Raw genomic sequence first — 18,715 nt, forward strand, 5'->3', positions numbered from 1 at the left:
AGCTATTTTGTGAGTTGTACTTTCCCTGTGTCAGGATGGCCATGTGTTTCATCTTCTGAATCAAGTAATATACATTTTACTCAGTGGGAAAGCATGTTTGAATAGTCCGTCACAGAAATTAAATCAACAAGATGGTACCATGTTAGTAAGTGCACATGTACTGACAAAATGAGCCGTAGACATTTCTTAAAATGTCAACATATTGCTTATAATATTGGTAGATTGGGGAGAACAACATACATGCATCTCGACTGCCCACGTGTAAATCGAATTTGAGGTGTTGGGAGCTGATGCCTTATTAACAATGTGCTCATGATACAGGCCTCCCTGACTTTAAACGTTTGAATGATTACAGTGTATTGAAGTTATGTTATAATCTTTCCTAAATAAACTGCTATAGCTTTAAATATCAGTTGTTGGATTGGCAAGGCTCTTTGAGGTATTTCATACTCTTACCGGTCCCAGAAATATTTACAATTCATAATACACTATATACCAAAAAGTATGTAGACACCTGCTCGTCGAACATCTTATTCCAAAATCATGGGCATTAATATGGAGTTGGTCCCCCCTTTGCTGCTATAACAGCTGCCACTCTTCTGGGAAGGCTTTCTCCTAGATGTTGGAACATTGCTGCGGGGACTTGCTTCCATTCAGCCATAAGAGCATTAGTGAGGTTGGGCACTGATGTTGGGCGATTAGGCCTGGCTCGCAGTCAGAGTTCCAATTCATTCCAAAGGTGTTCGATGGGGTTGTGGTCAGGGCTCTGTGCAGGCCAGTCAAGTTCTTCCACACCGATCTTTACAAACCATTTCTGTATGGACCTCGCTTTGTGCACAGGGGGGCATTGTCATGCTGAAACAGGAAAGGGCCTTCCCCAAACTGTTGCCACAAAGTTGGAAGCCCAGAGTCAACCAGAATGTCATTGTACGCTGTAGCGTTAAGATTTCCCTTCAGTGGAACGAAGGAGCCTGAACCATGAAAAACAGTCCCAGACCATTATTCCTCCAAACTTTACAGTTGGCACTATGCATTCGAGCAGGTAGCGTTCTCCTGGCATCCGCCGAACGCAGATTCGTCCGTCAGACTGCTAGATGGTGAAGCGTGATTCATCACTCCAGAGAACGCGTTTCCACTGCTCCAGAGTCCAATGGCAGCGAGCTGTACACCACCCCAGCCGACACTTGGCATTGCGCATGGTGATCTTAGGTTTGTGTGCAGCTGTTCGGCCATGGAAACCCATTTCATGAAGCTCCCGACGAACAGTCATTGCGCTGACGTTGCTTCCAGAGGCAGTTTGGAACTCGGTAGTGAGTGTTGCAACCGAGGACAGGCGATATTTATGCACTACAGCACTCGGCGGTCCCGTTCTGTGAGCTTGTGTGGCTTACTACTTCGCGGCTGAGCCGTTATTACCCCTAGATGTTTCAACTTTAGAACAGCACTTACAGTTGACAGGGCAGCTCTAACAGGCCAGAAATTTGACTAATTTACTTGTTGGAAAGGTGGCATTCTATGACGGTGCCACGTTGAAAGTCACTGAGCTCTTCAGTAAGGCCATTCTACTGACAACGTTTGTCTATGGAGATTGCATGGCTGTGTGCTTGATTTTATACACCTGTCAGCAACGGGTGTGGAGAAATAGCTGAATCCACTAATTTGAAGGGGTATCCACATACTTCTGTATATACAGTGCCTTCGGAAAGTTCAGACCCTTTCACTTTTTCCACTTTGTTACGTTACAGCCTTATTCTGAAATGGATTAAATAAATAATCCTCAGCAAATCTACACACACAATACTCCATAATGACAAAATGAAAACAGAAATATCTTATTTAGTATTTAGACCCTTTGCTCAGACTCGAAATTGAGCTCAGGTGGATCCTGTTTCCATTGATCATCCTTGAGATGTTTCTACAACTTGATTGGAGTCCACCTGCGGTCAATTCAATTGATTGGACATGATTTGGAAAGGCACACACCTGTCTATATCAGGTCCCACAGTTGACAGTGCATGTCAGAGCAAAAAACAAGCCATGAGGTCGAAGGAATTGTCCGTAGAGCTCCAAGATAGGATTGTGTCGAGGCACAGATCTGGGGAAGGGTACCAAAAAATGTCTGCAGCATTGAAGGTCCCCAAGAACACAGTGGCCTCCATCATTCTTAAATGGAAGAAGTTTGGAACCACCAAGACTCTTCCTAGAGCTGGCCACCCGGCCAAACTGAGCAATCGGGGGAGAAGGGCCTTGGTCAGGGAGGTGACCAAGAACCCAATGGTCACTCTGACAGAGCTCTAGAGTTCCTCTGTGGAGATGGGAGAACCTTCCAGAAGGACAACCATCTCTGCAGCACTCCACCAATCCGTGCTTTATGGTAGAGTGGCTAGACGGAAGCCACTCCTTAGTGAAAAGGCACACGACAGCCCGCTTGGAGTTTGCCAAAAGGCACCTAAAGACTCTCAGACCATGAGAAACAAGATTCTCTGGTCTGATGAAATGAAGATTGAACTCTAACCTGAATTCCAAGCATCACGTCTGGAGGAAACCTGGCACCATCCCTACGGTGAAACATGGTGGCAACATCATGCTGTGGGGATGTTTTTCAGCGGCAGGGACTGGGAGACTAGTCAGGATCGGAGCGAAGTACAGAGAGATCCTTGATGAAAACCTGCTCCAGATCGCTCAGGACCTCAGACTGGGGCGAGGTTCACCTTCCAACAGGACAACGACCCTAAGCACACAGCCAATACAACGCAGGAGTGTCTTTGGGACAAGTCTCTGAATGTCCTTGAGTGGTCCAGCCAGAGCCCGGACTTGAATCCGATCTAACATCTCTAGAGAGACCTGAAAATAGCTGTGCAGCAACGCTCCCCATCCAACCTGACAGAGCTTGAGAGGATCTGCAGAGAAGAATGCAAGAAACTCCCCAAATACAAGTGTGCCAAGCTTGTAACGTCATACCAAAGAAGACGTGGTTGTAATCACTGCCAAAGGTGCTTCAGCAAAGTACTGAGTAAAAGGGTCTGAATACCTACAGTGAGGGAAAAAAGTATTTGATCCCCTGCTGATTTTGTACGTTTGCCCACTGACAAAGAAATGATCAGTCTATACTTTTAATGGTAGGTTTATTTTAACAGTGAGAGACAATAACAACAACAAAATCCAGAAAAACGCATGTCAAAAATGTTATAAATTGATTTGCATTTTAATGAGGGAAATAAGTATTTGACCCCCTCTCAATCAGAAAGATTTCTGGCTCCCAGGTGTCTTTTATACAGGTAACGAGCTGAGATTAGGAGCACACTCTTAAAGGGAGTGCTCCTAATCTCAGCTTGTTACCTGTATAAAAGACACCTGTCCACAGAAGCAGTCAATCAATCAGATTCCAAACTCTCCACCATGGCCAAGACCAAAGAGCTCTCCAAGGATGTCAGGGACAAGATTGTAGACCTACACAAGGCTGGAATGGGCTAAAATACCATCACCAAGCAGCTTGGTGAGAAGGTGACAACAGTTGGTGCGATTATTCGCAAATGGAAGAAACACAAAATAACTCAATCTACCTCGGCCTGGGGCTCCATGCAAGATCTCACCTCGTGGAGTTGCAATGATCATGAGAACGGTGAGGAATCAGCCCAGAACTACACGGGAGGATCTTGTCAATGATCTCAAGGCAGCTGGGATCATAGTCACCAAGAAAACAATTGGTAACACACTACGCCGTGAAGGACTGAAATCCTGTAGCGCCCACAAGGTCCCCCTGCTCAAGAAAGCACATATTCAGGGCCGTCTGAAGTTTGCCAATGAACATCTGAATGATTCAGGGGAGAACTGGGTGAAAGTGTTGTGGTCAGATGAGACCAAAATGGAGCTCTTTGGCATCAACCCAACTCGCCGTGTTTGGAGGAGGAGGAATGCTGCCTATGACCCCAAGAACACCATCCCCACCGTCAAACATGGAGGTGGAAACATTATGCTTTGGGGGTGTTTTTCTGCTAAGGGGACAGGACAACTTCACCGCATCAAAGGGACGATGGACGGGGCCATGTACCGTCAAATCTTGGGTGAGAACCTCCTTCCCTCAGCCAGGGCATTGAAAATGGGTTGTGGATGGGTATTCCAGCATGACAATGACCCAAAACACACGGCCAAGGCAACAAAGGAGTGGCTCAAGAAGAAGCACATTAAGGTACTGGAGTGGCCTAGCCAGTCTCCAGACCTTAATCACATAGAAAATCTGTGGAGGGAGCTGAAGGTTTGAGTTGCCAAACATCAGCCTCGAAACCTTAATGACTTGGAGAAGATCTGCAAAGAGGAGTGGGACAAAATCCCTCCTGAGATGTGTGCAAACCTGGTGGCCAACTACAAGAAACGTCTGACCTCTGTGATTGCCAACAAGGGGTTTGCCACCAAGTACTAAGTCATGTTTTGCAGAGGGGTCAAATACTTATTTCCCTCATTAAAATGCAAATCAATTTATAACATTTTTGACATGCGTTTTTCTGGATTTTTGTTGTTGTTATTCTGTCTCTCACTGTTCAAATAAACCTACCATTAAAATTATAGACTGATCATGTCTTTGTCAGTGGGCAAACGTACAAAATCAGCAGGGGATCAAATACTATGTAAATTAGTTTTTTTTTGTTTTTTTGGGGTATTGGTTGTAGATTAATGAGTAAAAAGGCTACTTAATCCATTTTAGAATAAGGCTGTAACATAAAATGTGGAAAAAAATCAAGCGGTCAGAATACTTTCCGAATACACTTTATATAGTGTATATTAAATACATATAGGCTATGACATAAAGAAAACCAAGAAAAACACATTGTGGTGTCAGTTATACATTTCATGATGTACTGGGGCCCACACCTTCAAACAAGGCCCTCTGCGGTTTTAAACCTAAAGGATCTCCGCTTCCTACTTGTGTTTTCCCCCCAAAAATTGCCATTACAGTGTTACTGAAAAGATGCACTGTTTTGTACATGATAGGCACCTTATTTTTTTCTACACCTTTTCTGGTAGGCATTGTAAACCTAAGATAAATCCTAGATTTAACTTAATTGCACATTTATGTAAAGGTTATATGACCACAAATTGCTTTTTCCAAAGACACCAAACCATTTCTCAAATAGTGGTGATCAACATGCGCTTCTGGATACACGTTGCTGTCAACATGGTTGAAGCAACCAACAATGTTGACAAGTTTGAACACTGGAGCTTGTGTTAGATGAGTGGTAAAACAAAATTCTGTAGATTCATCTCTACCTTTTCAAAGTTAAAAAGAATCCATTATGAAACATTAACAGAAATACAATAACCATTAAAATAAGACAGAAATAAATACTTTGTATTATAAGTATAAAGTAGGCTTTCACAACACGATAATTCTACACTTTTGACTTTCATTTTACGGACTGACGCAAACATACCTTTGAAAGTTTGAGAAGTCAAAAGCATGTGTATCGTATTTTAAGGGTTTGCAACGTATGAAAATTGTTGAGGGGGATTATGGACAACAAAACCTACAATTCTTATTTGAACAAGACATGGGTGAGAAATGGCACCTGTAAAAATAAAGTCATGCCCAACTCCGACATTGATAATTATCTACAATGCTTTGCACATCAGATATTTTCTGTGTGGCAAAACCACAGTGCTGGCAAGACCACTGTCCTTGGCTAATGCATTCCTACCTGTGTTGGAGTCGCACTAATTGAGAATAATGGAATTACAGATTGAAGAATTTCCTTAAACGCTACATAGGATATTTCTTAAGAGTCAAGGTATCATTCATAGAAACTGTGATATATCAAAGTATACACAGAAAAATAGAAAATAAATCAAAAATAACATAAATAAATAATTAAATATGTCCATTTAGCATACAATGTCACTCAAAGGTGAACCCAAATATCATCATTACTAAAACCATTTACTTGATTACATGATTTCAGTAAATACCTTTGATATCATCCTCTGGGTAAGCCTAGAGGTCATCTCCCGGACAGGGTTGTCCTTATTGAAGCCACATCAAAAGGTCAAATCAACCACTTCTCTCTAACCTATGGCAATATTGAGAACAGACCGCACTTTTGATAAGCACAGCAGAGAAATGAACCTACGGAGGCACTGAACACAGTAATAGATAGCGAGAGGAAATTACAATTTCAGAACAGCACTTTTCTCATAAAAATATGAGTAATTCATGTGTGAATCAAGCTCACATGCAGGAACTGGGCTGAAGCAGTTCTGTTACATCGGTTCGCTTTGGTTGGGAAATTGACTGGAGTCTAACTTGTGAGGAGGACATTGATACAGTCAGTATGGAAGGAGGTTCAATAGTTCTCACTCCTATAGCGTCAAACGATTAAATGACTGTGTACTCCATGGGAAAACATTCCATCCTATAAAAGATTTGACAGACACTCGCCTGTGCCGGTCTGGGTATTTTTACAGTGCCACAATCCCTGCTCGAGGTAAGATCAGAAATCCTTCTACCAGTCCAAAAGTGTATGACCAAAGCATAATCTGAAAAATGAAATGTTTGTGAGGCAGCTTTGAAGAGTTCAACATCAAGACTAAACGCTGTCTCTACTTGGGCTTTGTGGAACACGCCACTTCACAATTACTGATAGGTGCCCAGTGGATGGGGGGAATAATATAATAACTATTTGACACTTTCTCTAAAATGAAGAAAACCACTCTTCTCTGAGTCCTGACTCAGAGAAAAGAGCCCATGTCCAAATCCATAAAACTGTTAGCATCCATGCCGAAGGAGGACTCGTAGGCCTGGCCACCACTCTGGTGCATCTTCTGGTGGTGGCGCAGGTTTGACTTGCTGGAGAAGCGCTTGTCGCACAACAAGCAGGAGAAGGGCTTCTCTTTGGTGTGGATCCTCCGGTGGCAGATGAGCTGGGTGGACACGCGGAAGGCCTTGCCGCACTCCAGGCACTGGTAGCGCTTGGGCTCAGTGTGGATGCGCCGGTGGTTCTTCAGCGCCATCAGGTTGGTGAACTCCTTCTGGCACACGGAGCAGAAGAAGGAGCCTGTCTTGTGGCTGTTCTTATGGTTGAGGAGGGAACCAGCGTGGCGGTAGGTGCGGCCGCAGTGCTCACATACATGGCTCTTCTCCCCTGTGCCGTGAGCCTCGTTGCTCTCCTGCTGGTCCTGTGGGTTGGGCATGCCGCCGTGCATGTGGGCAAACGCCGGTATCAGCTTGGGCATGCCTTGGATCCCCATGGTTCGGTCTAGTCCCGAGTCCCAGCCTAGGTCATCCTCCATTTGCATGTTGTGTTGTTGATAATGCCCCTGGGCCCGGTGGTGCAGGTCCTGGTGTTGTTGGTACCTGGCTGGGTTGGGGAAGCTCTGATGGCAGGGGCTGCAGACCAGGGTGCGGTCCTTGGAGTGCACCTCCATGTGGTTCTGGAGGTGCGAGATGAGACAGAAGGTCTTGCCACAGTCTGGGCAGCAGTGGCGCTTCATCTGGGAGTGGATCTGGAGGGCGAGGGGGTCAGGGAAAGTCTGGAGGCACAAGGTACAGTGGTGGAGGTTTTCGGAGTGCGTCTTTTTATGGTTGAGCAGGGAGCCAGCATGGCGGTATGAGCGTCCACACAGGTCACACCTGCAGCAGAGAGATTTATTAAAATCCCTGTTCATGAAAATTATTTCAATTGGGCATACAGTGGCTTTCTTTTCTTCCAAAGGCCCACCTAACAAGAAGATCATCTCAGGCTTAACTTTTACTAATAGAATTGAACTATGGGGAAATTATACACAGATTTACCCTAACACTAAACATAAAAAATTGCCATTAACACTAGAACCGCTAAAGTAGTCATTTGGAGTGCTCATGAACTTAAAAAATATATTACTCTGCCATTTTTTAAGTCATGCCCCCCTCCGTCCTTGACTTTTCCTAAAAAAGTATATAAATACACTGTCGTTGTTACAATCTTAATATCACAAACAGAACTGGAGAATATAACCAGTTTTAGGAGGGCACGTCATTTAAAAAATGTTTATAGCCTGAATTCAAAATGGATAAAATATTTGTAAAAATTCTCACCCATCTACACACACAATACCCCATAATGACAAAGTGAAAACATGTTTTTAGAAATGTTTGCAAATGTATTGAAAATAAAATATACAAATATCTAATTTACATATGTATTCACACCCCTTCGCTATGACACTTCAAATTGAGCTCAGGTGCATCCAATTTCCTTTGATCATCCTTGAGATGACACTACAACTTGATTGTAGTTGACAGTGCATGTCAGAGCAGAAACTATACCATGAAGTCCAAGGAACTGTCCGTAGATCGCCGAGATAGAATTGTGATGAGGCACACTGTATATCTGGAGTAGGATAAAAAACTATTTCTAGAGTGTTGAAAGTTTCCAAGAGCACAGTCGTCTCCATCATTGGGAAATTGAAAAAATATGGAACTATCCAGATTCTGCCTAGAGCTGGCTTTCCAACCAAACTGAGCAACCGGGCAAGAAGGACCTTGGTCAGGGAGGTGACCAAGAACCCAACGATCACTCTGACAGAACTACAGAGTTCCTTGGCTGAGATGGGAGAACCTGCTAGAAGGACAACAGTCTCTACAGCACTTCACCAATCTGGGCTTTATGGGAGAGTGGCCAGACGGATGCCACTCCTGAGAAAAAGGCACATGACAGCACGCCTGGTGTTTGCAAAAAGAAATGTGAAACACCGATCATAAGGCAAAAGCTTCTGTGGTCTGATGAGGCTAAAATTGAACTCTTTGGCCTGAATGCAAAGCGCTATGTCTGGAGAAAGCCAGGCACAGCTCGTCACCCTATGCTAAGGGGATGCTTTTCAGCAGCAGTGGCTGGGAGACTGGTCAGGATACAGGGAACAATGAATGGAGCCAAATACAGGCAAATCCTTGATGAGAACCTGCTCCAGAGCGCAAACGACCTTAGACTGGGGTGAAGATATACGTTCCACAAGGATAATGACCCCAAGCATACAGCCAAAGCAATGCTGGAATGGCTTAAGAACAATAATGTGAAAGTCCTTGAGTGGCTCAGCCAAAGCCCAGACTTGAATCCCATTTAAAATCTGTGGAAAGACTTGAAGATTGCTGGTCACCGCCGCTCGGCGTCCAACTTAACAGAGTTTGATCAAATCTGCAAGGAAGAATGGGAGAAAATCCCCAAATCCAGATGTGCAAAGCTGATACAGACATACCCAAGTAGACTCAAAGCTGTAATTGTCGCCAAAAGTGCTTCTACAAAGTATTGACTCGGGTGTGAATACTTATGTAAATTAGATATGTATTTATTTTTCAATAAATTAGCAAACACTGTCATTATGGGGTATTGTGTGTAGATGGGTATTTAATCAATTTGGAATACAGGCTGTAACAACAATGTGGAATAAGAGGTATATACAGTACCAGTCAAAAGACACAACTACTCATTCAAGGGTTTTTCTTTATTTTTACTATTTTCTACATTGTACAATAATAGTGAAGACATCAAAACTATGAAATAATACATTGAATCATGTAGTAACCAAAAAAGTGTTTAATCAAAATATATTTTATATTTGAGATTCTTCAAAGTAGCCACCCTTTGCCTTGACGACAGCTTTGCACACTCTTGACATTCTTTCAACCAGCTTCATGAGGTAGTCACCTGGAATGCATTTCAATTAACAGGTGTGCCTTCTTAAAAAGTTAATTTGTGGAATTTCTTTCCTTCTTAATGCATTTGAGCCAATCAGTTGTGTTATGACAATGTAGGGTTGGTATACAGAAGATAGCCCTATTTGGTAGAAGACCAAGTCCATATTATGGCAAGAACATCTCAAATAAGCAAAGAGAAATTACAGTCCATCATTACTTTAAGACATGAAGGTCAGTCAATCCAGAAAATGTCAAGAACTTTCTTCAAGTGCAGTAGCAAAAACCATCAAGCGCTATGATGAAACTGGCTCTCATGAGGACCACCACAGGAATGGAAGACCCAGAGTTACTTCTGCTGCAGAGGATAAGTTCATTAGAGTTACCAGCCTCAGAAATTGCAGCCCAAATAAATACTTCAGAGTTCAAGTAACAGACACATCCCAACATCTACTGTTCAGAGGAGAATGTGTGGATCAGGCCTTCATGGTTGAATTGCTGCAAAGAAACCACTACTAAAAGGACACCAATAAGAAGAAGACTGGCTTGGGCCAAGAAACACGAGCAATGGACATCTGTCCTTTGGTCTGATGAGTCCAAATTTGAGATTTCTGGTTCCAACCGCTGTATCTTTGTGAGACGCAGAGTAGGTGAACGGATGATCTCCGCATGTGTAGTTCCCACCGTGAAGCATGGTGTGGGGGTGCTTTGCTGGTGAGACTGTCAGTGATTTATTTAGAATTCAAGGCACACTTAACCAGCATGGCTACCACAGCATTCTGCAGCGATACGCCATCCCATCTGGTTTGCGCTTTGTGGGACTATCATTTGTTTTTCAATAGGACAATGACCCAACACACCTCCTGGCTGCGTAAGGGCTATTTTACCAAGAAGGAGAGTGATGAGTGCTGCATCAGATGACCTGGCCTCCACAATCACCGGACCTCAACCCAATTGAGATGGTTTGGGATGAGTCGGACCGCAGAGTGAAGGAAAAGCAGCCAACAAGTGCTCAACATATGTGGGAACTCCTTCAAGACTGTTGGAAAAGCATTCCAGGTGAAGCTGGTTGAGAGAATGCCAAGAGTGTGCAACGCTGTCATTAAGGCAAAGGGTGGCTACTTTGAAGAATCTCAAAATATAAAATATATTTTGATTTGTTTAACACTTTTTTGGTTACTACATGATTCCATATGTGTTATTTCATAGTTTTGATGTCTTCACTATTATTCTACAATGTAGAAAATAGTACAAAAATAAAGAAAACCCTGGAATGAGTAGGTGTCCAAACTTTTGACTGGTACTGTATATATATTCTAACGTTACCTAAAACCTTCATTATTTTTGCCATAGTATATATGAAATGTATTAATTACACTGTTGTTAGAATGTTGCAATCAGAATGACTGCTCATTAGCTCGAAGGCAGTCCCTCAAGGCTCAGTGGTTCTAGTGTTAAAGCCATGAAAACAGAAGACTAAAAAAAGGGGGATCATTCTAATAATATCCATGAAAAAGAAACATGCCTTACATAATGAGCTGATTATGAAACAAGTAACTCACGTGAAGCACTTGTCTCCACTATCTCTGTGATAGCTGTCACCAGCTCTAGCCGAGTCATCCTGACCCCCCCGGCAGCGGTGCCTCTTCAGCCCAGACTTGCCCTGGAAGGTCTTGCCACATTCTGGGCAGCTGAAGTGGCTGGCCACCCTGGTGTGGACCTTCTGGTGGTTATGGAGGATACTGGCCAGCCGAAACGCCTTCCCGCAGGTCAGGCAGACGTGCTTCTTCTTCTGTGTGTGGATTCGTGTGTGGTTGCGTAACGCCATGGGGTTAGAGAAGGGCTTGGAGCAGAAAGTGCAGCTGAAGTGGCCAGACTTATGAGTGTTTTTATGATTCAGGAGACTGCCTGCGTGGCGGTAGCTGCGATTGCAGATGATGCAGGTGAATGGTCGCTCCTCCCTTTTCAAGGACATACTCGTTTGTCCATCACTGCCCTCTGATGAGTTTGCCAGTGACCCACAGGTATGGGCTGTCAGTTGCTCAGCAGATATAAACGTCAGTCTGCACTGATTACATGTAATGTTTCTTGCTCGTCTGCGACCTCTTCCCCTGACCCCTCCAGGCATATCCTTTCTGAGGTGTGTGCAAATATGGCTAGACAACTGCTTCTTTCCCCTAAAGGCCTTACCACAGTCTTGACAACTGTGCTTTTTAACTGAGAAGTGGATGCGCAGGTGGTTCTTCATAGCCAGTTGGTTGGAGTAGGTGTTGTTACAAACAGAGCAGTAGTATTCACCGGTCTTGTGGGAGTTCTTGTGGTTGACCAGACTTCCTGCGTGCCGATACGTTCGCCCACATTGGTCACAGGAGTAGGGGCGAGGGTCGCCTGCTTCCACTGATTGGACTCCAGTCTCAACCCCCTCCTCCACGCTTGGTTTCTCTCTGTTGAGGGTTGGCCTACGCTTTTTGTGGGTGGTGGTGGCTTGATTGGCAGGTGCATTTAACAAGTGCATTCCTCCCTCTGACCTCGTCCCATTCATCTGCATGAGGGCCTGAATCTGGTTGTTGAGCTCCTGTATTTTGGCATGGTTCTCCTTGTGAATTCTTAGGTGGTTCAATAGCTGCTTCTGTATCTTGAATGCCTTCCCACATTCATTGCAAGTATGTCTAGAAGAGGGGACAAAGAGAGAGGTTAATCCTATGTTTACAAAGCACAGAACATTTGAGCATGAATGAAGTTATGACAAAACACAAAATACATTACTGCAATGTAGACAGAGCTCTAAAGTGCTCCTGGATATTTTGCAGTGCGACCAGGAAAAAATTTGCCCGGATAATAATTGTTGTAATGATTGGCTTCACTGTGCAGTTGTATCAGAGTGCCCTAGAGAAACAAAACGAGCGCAGATTCGTTCAATCCAAAGCCTACATGTAAATAATATTAAAGAATGCATCAGTGATTTGTATTTCTTGCAGCTTTCTGAAGATGTAACAACATACCACTTTGTGTAGCCAGTTAGCGATGCCGAGGCTTTCCCATTAAAGTTTCCAAATTCAAATGTTTCTGCAAAGTAGGCTTAGCTGGCAGAATGATATCATGATGATTTGTATCAATCGGGTAGTGTTTTGTTTTGCAAACTCTGCTATTGCGCATGCAGTACAGAAACATCACCAGCCAAACACCAGTCTCTTGAAGTGAGTAATTAAAATGAAACAAAAGTGGTCTCCTGGTGTGGTTTAAGCATTGTTGTGGACTTAGAACATCCAACTGTTGTTTTTCTACAAAAAAAATCCAAAACCTAGAAAAACAAAACCGAGAAAACCTTTTTTTTGTGTGTGGCTTTCGGTGTTATTATGGAGATAAATACTATTGGCTGGTAAGAATTCTGAGTGTCTGGTAGATTTTTTCATCTACCTGCCACAGTGGCTGGTGGACTAAAAGGTTAATTTTTAGGCCCCGTTCATAAACCATGTCGCGGGTCGTTCCAAAACCACTCACAGGCATTTGTTTACACCTTGCTCAGTCATATTACCTCATTAGCTTGCTAGCCAACAGCCTGGTTACTTTACCAGTATATCTAAACATTTGGGTGCACAGACAGAAATAAAAAATGGGATAGCTTCTTTAGAAGATCAATGATCATAGCACTGAATGAACGCGTGATCTATTGCATGTCGTCGCATGACTACCTCAACAGCTAGTACACAATGAAGAAACCTAATATTCCACCAATTACTTTGCAATTTCAACAACAGGTTTTTGTATCAATATTTTAGCTTTTTATATTAAAGGTCTTCAAAAGTAGCTAGAATTCATATGCTATATCTCAATCAATTAAACAAATATGTCTATCTATCTATCTTCTGGTGCTCCTAGATTGTATGTTGTGCTCCTAACTTGTGCTACCAATGAAAAATGTTAATTTAGAGCCCTGAATGTAGACAATGCCAATTGTACAGGCAGTGTATCCTTGGATTAGTTTACAAGCACTGGGTAATTCTCTTCATGGACAATGCAATAACCTAAACCTTGAAATGTAATAGTACAATTAATTGCATCTCCCGCATGTTTAATACACTATATGTTTAATTATTTCTCTGTGTTAGCAATTAGGTTTAGAAATTACCTCTTAACATCAAAGTGGGTCCTCTGATGGTTCTTAAGGGCCAGTAGATTGTAGAAGCGCTTCTGGCAAACCATGCAGCGGAATACTCCCGTTTTGTGGGACTTTTTATGGTTGAGAAGGGAGCCAGCATGTCTGTATACTCTTCCACACTGATCACACTTGTACTGGCGATCTCCATTGTTTAAATTCTCTTTCATGTGTCCTAATTCTTTACTGTTGACAGAGTCACCCATTTCGGTTTTTTCAACACAGTTTGCAGATTCACTTTTCCCATTTGTTGTACATTGATGGGTCTCAAGATGATGGTAACTGGTGCAAAATATACCACAATGTCCACAGATTATGCTGTCCACCTCCTCTTTGTGCCTAATTCCATCACTATTGTCCATATGTACGTGTTTAGCATCATCTGCCTGTGCTTTATTGTGTAAGAGCTGATGGGCAAGCATGTCCTGCTTCTTGGCAAAACTCTCTCCGCAAGTACTGCAGATCATCAGACCCCCATCCATCTGCTGTCTCTCTCCAGGGTCCTCTTCTTTTTCAGCCTCTAGGGAGGACATGGAGGAGGGGCCGGAGCTTGTAGGAGTACCATGGGATTGAGTGTGGCCACGAAGATGGCTCCTCAGAGCCCTCATGCTTGTGTAGCGGTTCCCACACGCCGAGCACTGATAGAGCTCTCCGTCATCATCCTCTTCATCTTTGCCATCACCACCATTTAACTGCTCCCCATTCAGGCCTTCATGGAAGTTGTGTTCACCAAAGTACCTTTGTCTAGGGCTGCCACTCAGTCCCTGGAACTCTATATGATCTCCTGGATTTCCCATGGTGCACTGGCCATTAGTGTCCAGGAAGGTTAAGTTACTGTCATAGTCATTTGACACGGCATCTTGCTGCTGTTGTAGCAGGGGGCATATGTGCGACTTGATTCCTGCGATGTCTGCAAATGTTTCACCACAGTCTGCGCACATGTGACTCTCCATCAGGTGTTCGTTGTGAGGTAGGTGCACAGTTCTGTCCTGGGGAAAGGCGGAGTCAAACTGCACATGGCATGATCCTCCATTGCCTTGTTCACTCGTGTTCTCCTGAGCGAGAGTCATCATACTGCTAGCATCACCCTCCTGAGAGGAAAAGCAGGCCTGCTGGTTCTCCAGCGTTAGGGGCTCAGAAGAGAGCCAGTCTCCTTCAGAACCGAGGTTGAAGGAGGACGAATGGGCCCTGTGGATGCGGACATGGCTGTGGAGGGCAGCCATGTGTGGGTAAGTCTTGCGGCAGATGGAACACTGGTAAATGCCTGTCTGATGAGAACGCTTGTGGTTGATGAGACTCCCTGCATGCCGGTAGCTTTTGCCACAGACCTGGCACTTGAAGCGGCGCTCACCGTTTTCTGTAACTGAGGACTGCTCTGCCTTACTTAGATCGTCAGCAGAAATCTCAGAATCCAAGATTAAGGGGTTTCCCTGAGTATTTAAGGTGGATTCGTTACTGGAGTGGTCAGAGTATTTTTGAATATCATTGATCTGCTCCCCCTGATGATCCATCGATGGAGTATTGTTTAGAGGTGGTGAATAAAAGTTTGAGTCAGGAGAAGGAGTGACACTAAGGTCATAAGAGACATGATGATCCTCAGATAAACCTTGATTGTGCCCAAACGACATAGAGGAAGAATTATGCATTTGGATGTGTTCCTGGAACTCATCATCATTAGGAAACATCACTTGACACAGGTGGCAGAAATGGACTGGAGCCTCCCTATTCAGGGGTGAAAACTGCTCTGGTGTTGTGCCTGCGTAAGTGACTTCCATGGAACGGGTGTCTGGCCCACTTCTGGACTTGTTGTGGGTTCTCTGGTGACTATGGAGGGCAGCAAGATTATAGAACTGCTTGAAACAGACAGGGCACTCAAACATCCCTACCTGGTGAGACTTCTTATGATTGATCAGGCTTCCATGGTGTCTATATGACTTTTCACACTGATCACATTTGAAAGGTCGATCCCCTGCTTTGAAGCCTAGGTTTTCACTATCATTTGCTGAGTTGGGGATAACCTCTGCCTCCTCCTGGCTAAGGCTATTATCAGACATAATATCCATCCTTGTGTCTTCCTGGTCAGCCACCAAGACCGACTGCTTATCAAGGTCATCATTATCCTCAATTTCATCTCTATTCTCAATTGGAGAATATTCTGCAGCGGCACTCCTCTTTGATTGCCTGGAGAGATGGACCTTTTGATGGGTGGCCAGCTGAGTAGCTAACCTAAAGGCCTTCCCACAGTCCATGCAGGAGTACTTCTTCTGCGATGTGTGGATGCGCAGATGGCTTTTCAGGGCCAGAGGGTTTGAGAGCTTCCTAGCACATATTGGACATTGAAAAGAACCCAACTCGTGTGTTTTCTTGTGGTTAGCCAAGCTACCTGCATGCCTGTAGCACCGCCCACATTCATCGCATTTGAACTTGCGATCTTCCTCTTGCTGGAAGTGACTATCCATGTGTTCCAGAAGGCTTGGCATGTTGGAGCACACGATGCCACAGTGTTTGCAAGGGAAGCCTTTGGTCCTGCCAGGCTCTTGCATAGCCATTACAGGATAGTACTGTAAATATTTGAGCTAGATAATTGTGGGGAAAATACATCAGATTCCCAGCTCCTCCATATCACAACAGCTTACATCCATTGTATGGTCCAAATAGGAAGGCTGCACAAGAATGGAATCTGATAATTTAGTACCACTCCATTGAATATTACATTTACTTTCTGTAGTAGAAATGATGCAGGTACACCATGAGGGCTGTGGAAAAAAATAGATAACAGATTTGGTTATTTGTCATCATTTGCAGTCACTGTATTATTTATTTATCTATGGGATAATCATGGACAATAGGCCTACTAATACGATGGGTACAAACCTTTATGCAAAATATGGCTAATAAACTAGGCATATATCTAAATTCGGCATGCTTTTTTAAAACTCAGCTCAAATATCGGTTTAATCTATAGTCTGCTAAATGGCATATTATATTATTATTAATATGTTCAGTCAAGTAACGCAACATGACAATTGTGCCCTTCATTATTGTGTACAGTGGCAATACTTTTCCTGTCTTGGCCTAGCGACATAAAATGTTATAATAGTCACGTGAAATGAGTGGCAAATGTCCTCGTTATTTACATGCAAATCAAATGTATAATAAATCAGAATTTAGTTTGTTACTTGTTGGCTAGCTCTGTCTAGATAGATTTTGCCCGATTCAAGTTGAAGGTGGCTAGCTAACGTTATATTGTGTCACAATACCCTAGCGCGACAGCTAGCCGCCTAGCTATGTCAATAATGTGGGGAAACAACACCTCGGTCAAAACAACGTAAAACTTCAAATGGTTGAATTCCATTCGCTACATTTAATATGTTACTTAAAAACACGCACAATTATGGAAATGTTATCCGTTGGTTTGCGAACAATCCAATGCTGGATACAAGCCGCTAGCTAGCAAGTAACGATTAGCATCATCATGCTTCGCTAGCTAACGTTAGCTAAACAAACATTGCATCAAAAAAGCGATACCCTGTCTTACCATCTATATGATTCGTGCGTCCAGCCAAATATATTCTGGAGTTTCTAATGTATGGTATTTAAATCCATCACTTTGTTTTTACTCACCACAAAGTTTTTTCTATTCCTAAAAGACCAGTCTTCTTCGATTCTTTTTTCTTCCATCCCATTCCACATACTTCCTGCTCGTTGCTAGGAAACAGGAAATGTGTACCACTACAATACGTCCCTCTTCGTCGTTCTGTCATGCACACATAACTGTGCGTTATCTATAAAACTATTTTCGTGGATTTGCGCTGTAAAATTATCAAACGGCCTGCTACGTCAAATGCATTTGAAAACACATGTATAAGTACTACAATGTTATCCATCCCCGTTACAGGCTTAGTTAGCTCATTCCAAATTAACAATCATCCACCTGACGTTAACATGCAAATAATGGAAGCATTCAGCAAAACAGGAGCGTGCTATTTAATTATATCCTCTGTCGATAGTTAATTATAATAAAGCCATTCATGATGTTTTCCGACGTCTTCTCACTAACTGTAAAATGCACTAGAGTTGGTAAGATATGAGAATATCCATCAAGCGGTCTTTTATGTTTGCTACCGCCACGCAAGTGCTGCTCTGTTGCACGTTCGAGAATAGCCTTGTCTACGGCATGGAAAAGAGAAGAAGAGGAAGAGAGATGCCCAACTCCGCGGATAATCGAGTAATGTGTAACTGCATTAGTGGAGCGTGTCTGGAAGTGGGCGTGTCAACAGAAGTGAGAGGCTCAACAGAAGTGGGTGTATGGAAAGCGAATCAGTTAATTGGGCAGATTTGTTGACACTCAAGATTATGTCGGGTCCCCGATATGTTGGGACCGATAGGCACCTTTTCATTATAACATTGGAGTAAATGACGGTCCTAGCTGGCCTCATAAATGCTAGCCAGCTAGCTAATATTTAGAAAAACTATTATTATTTTTTGGCTAGAGTTATGCTAACCTACAGAGGTTATCTGGCTAGTTAGCTACAGTAGTTAGTTGCTGCCATCAGTTGTTGTTGTGTTATCATATTATGCATACTGGCATTTGAATATAGCGCGGGAAAAAGGAATCCGGACACACTGTGGACACATTTAAATGTAGGTGTAGAAGCATGAGTTGTTCGGAATTCCATGACCAGAATACTAAAGCTGCATGAACTATCAAGTCTAGACACGACCAGAGAGGATCATCCTATGTTTAAAAGGGGGCACTTTGCTGTTATATAGATTAAAACAATCCATTTCCGATGGATTGACAATGGAACCCTGTTTAAATACCCTTATTTTAAAATGTAGCTATACAGAGTTGGCTACAATTCCAAATCTAATCTGCCAGAAGAGGCAGAACATATATT

The 18,715-nt window shown here is 43.3% G+C and overlaps 1 protein-coding gene across 1 annotated transcript; it reads right to left on the reverse strand.

Annotated features, from left to right (window-relative positions):
* Positions 1-4,748: 4,748 nt before the first annotated feature.
* Positions 4,749-17,519, reverse strand: LOC311100946 (zinc finger protein 646-like). Its single transcript, XM_084141922.1, has 4 exons — positions 17,439-17,519; positions 13,788-16,570; positions 11,221-12,327; positions 4,749-7,621 (listed from the first exon to the last, which is right to left on the reverse strand). Exons 2-4 carry the CDS (start codon positions 16,361-16,363, stop codon positions 6,721-6,723), a joined length of 4,584 nt encoding a protein of 1,527 aa, XP_083998048.1. The 5' UTR covers positions 16,364-16,570; positions 17,439-17,519; the 3' UTR covers positions 4,749-6,720.
* Between the last annotated feature and the right edge of the window lie 1,196 nt (positions 17,520-18,715).

Source organism: Coregonus lavaretus, assembly GCF_964263955.1.
Source record: "Coregonus lavaretus genome assembly, chromosome: 25".
NCBI classification, from domain to species: Eukaryota; Metazoa; Chordata; class Actinopteri; order Salmoniformes; family Salmonidae; genus Coregonus; species Coregonus lavaretus.

Excerpts from the sequence above, each read along its gene's own strand:
- LOC311100946 (XM_084141922.1), bottom strand. The coding sequence starts at position 16,363 with ATGGCTATGCAAGAGCCTGGCAGGACCAAAGGCTTCCCTTGCAAACAC. Across the intron at positions 12,328-13,787 it reads ACCCACTTTGATGTTAAGAG|ACATACTTGCAATGAATGTG; the intron begins GTAATTTCTAAA and ends CCCCTCTTCTAG. Across the intron at positions 7,622-11,220 it reads AGTGGAGACAAGTGCTTCAC|GTGTGACCTGTGTGGACGCT; the intron begins GTGAGTTACTTG and ends TCTCTGCTGCAG.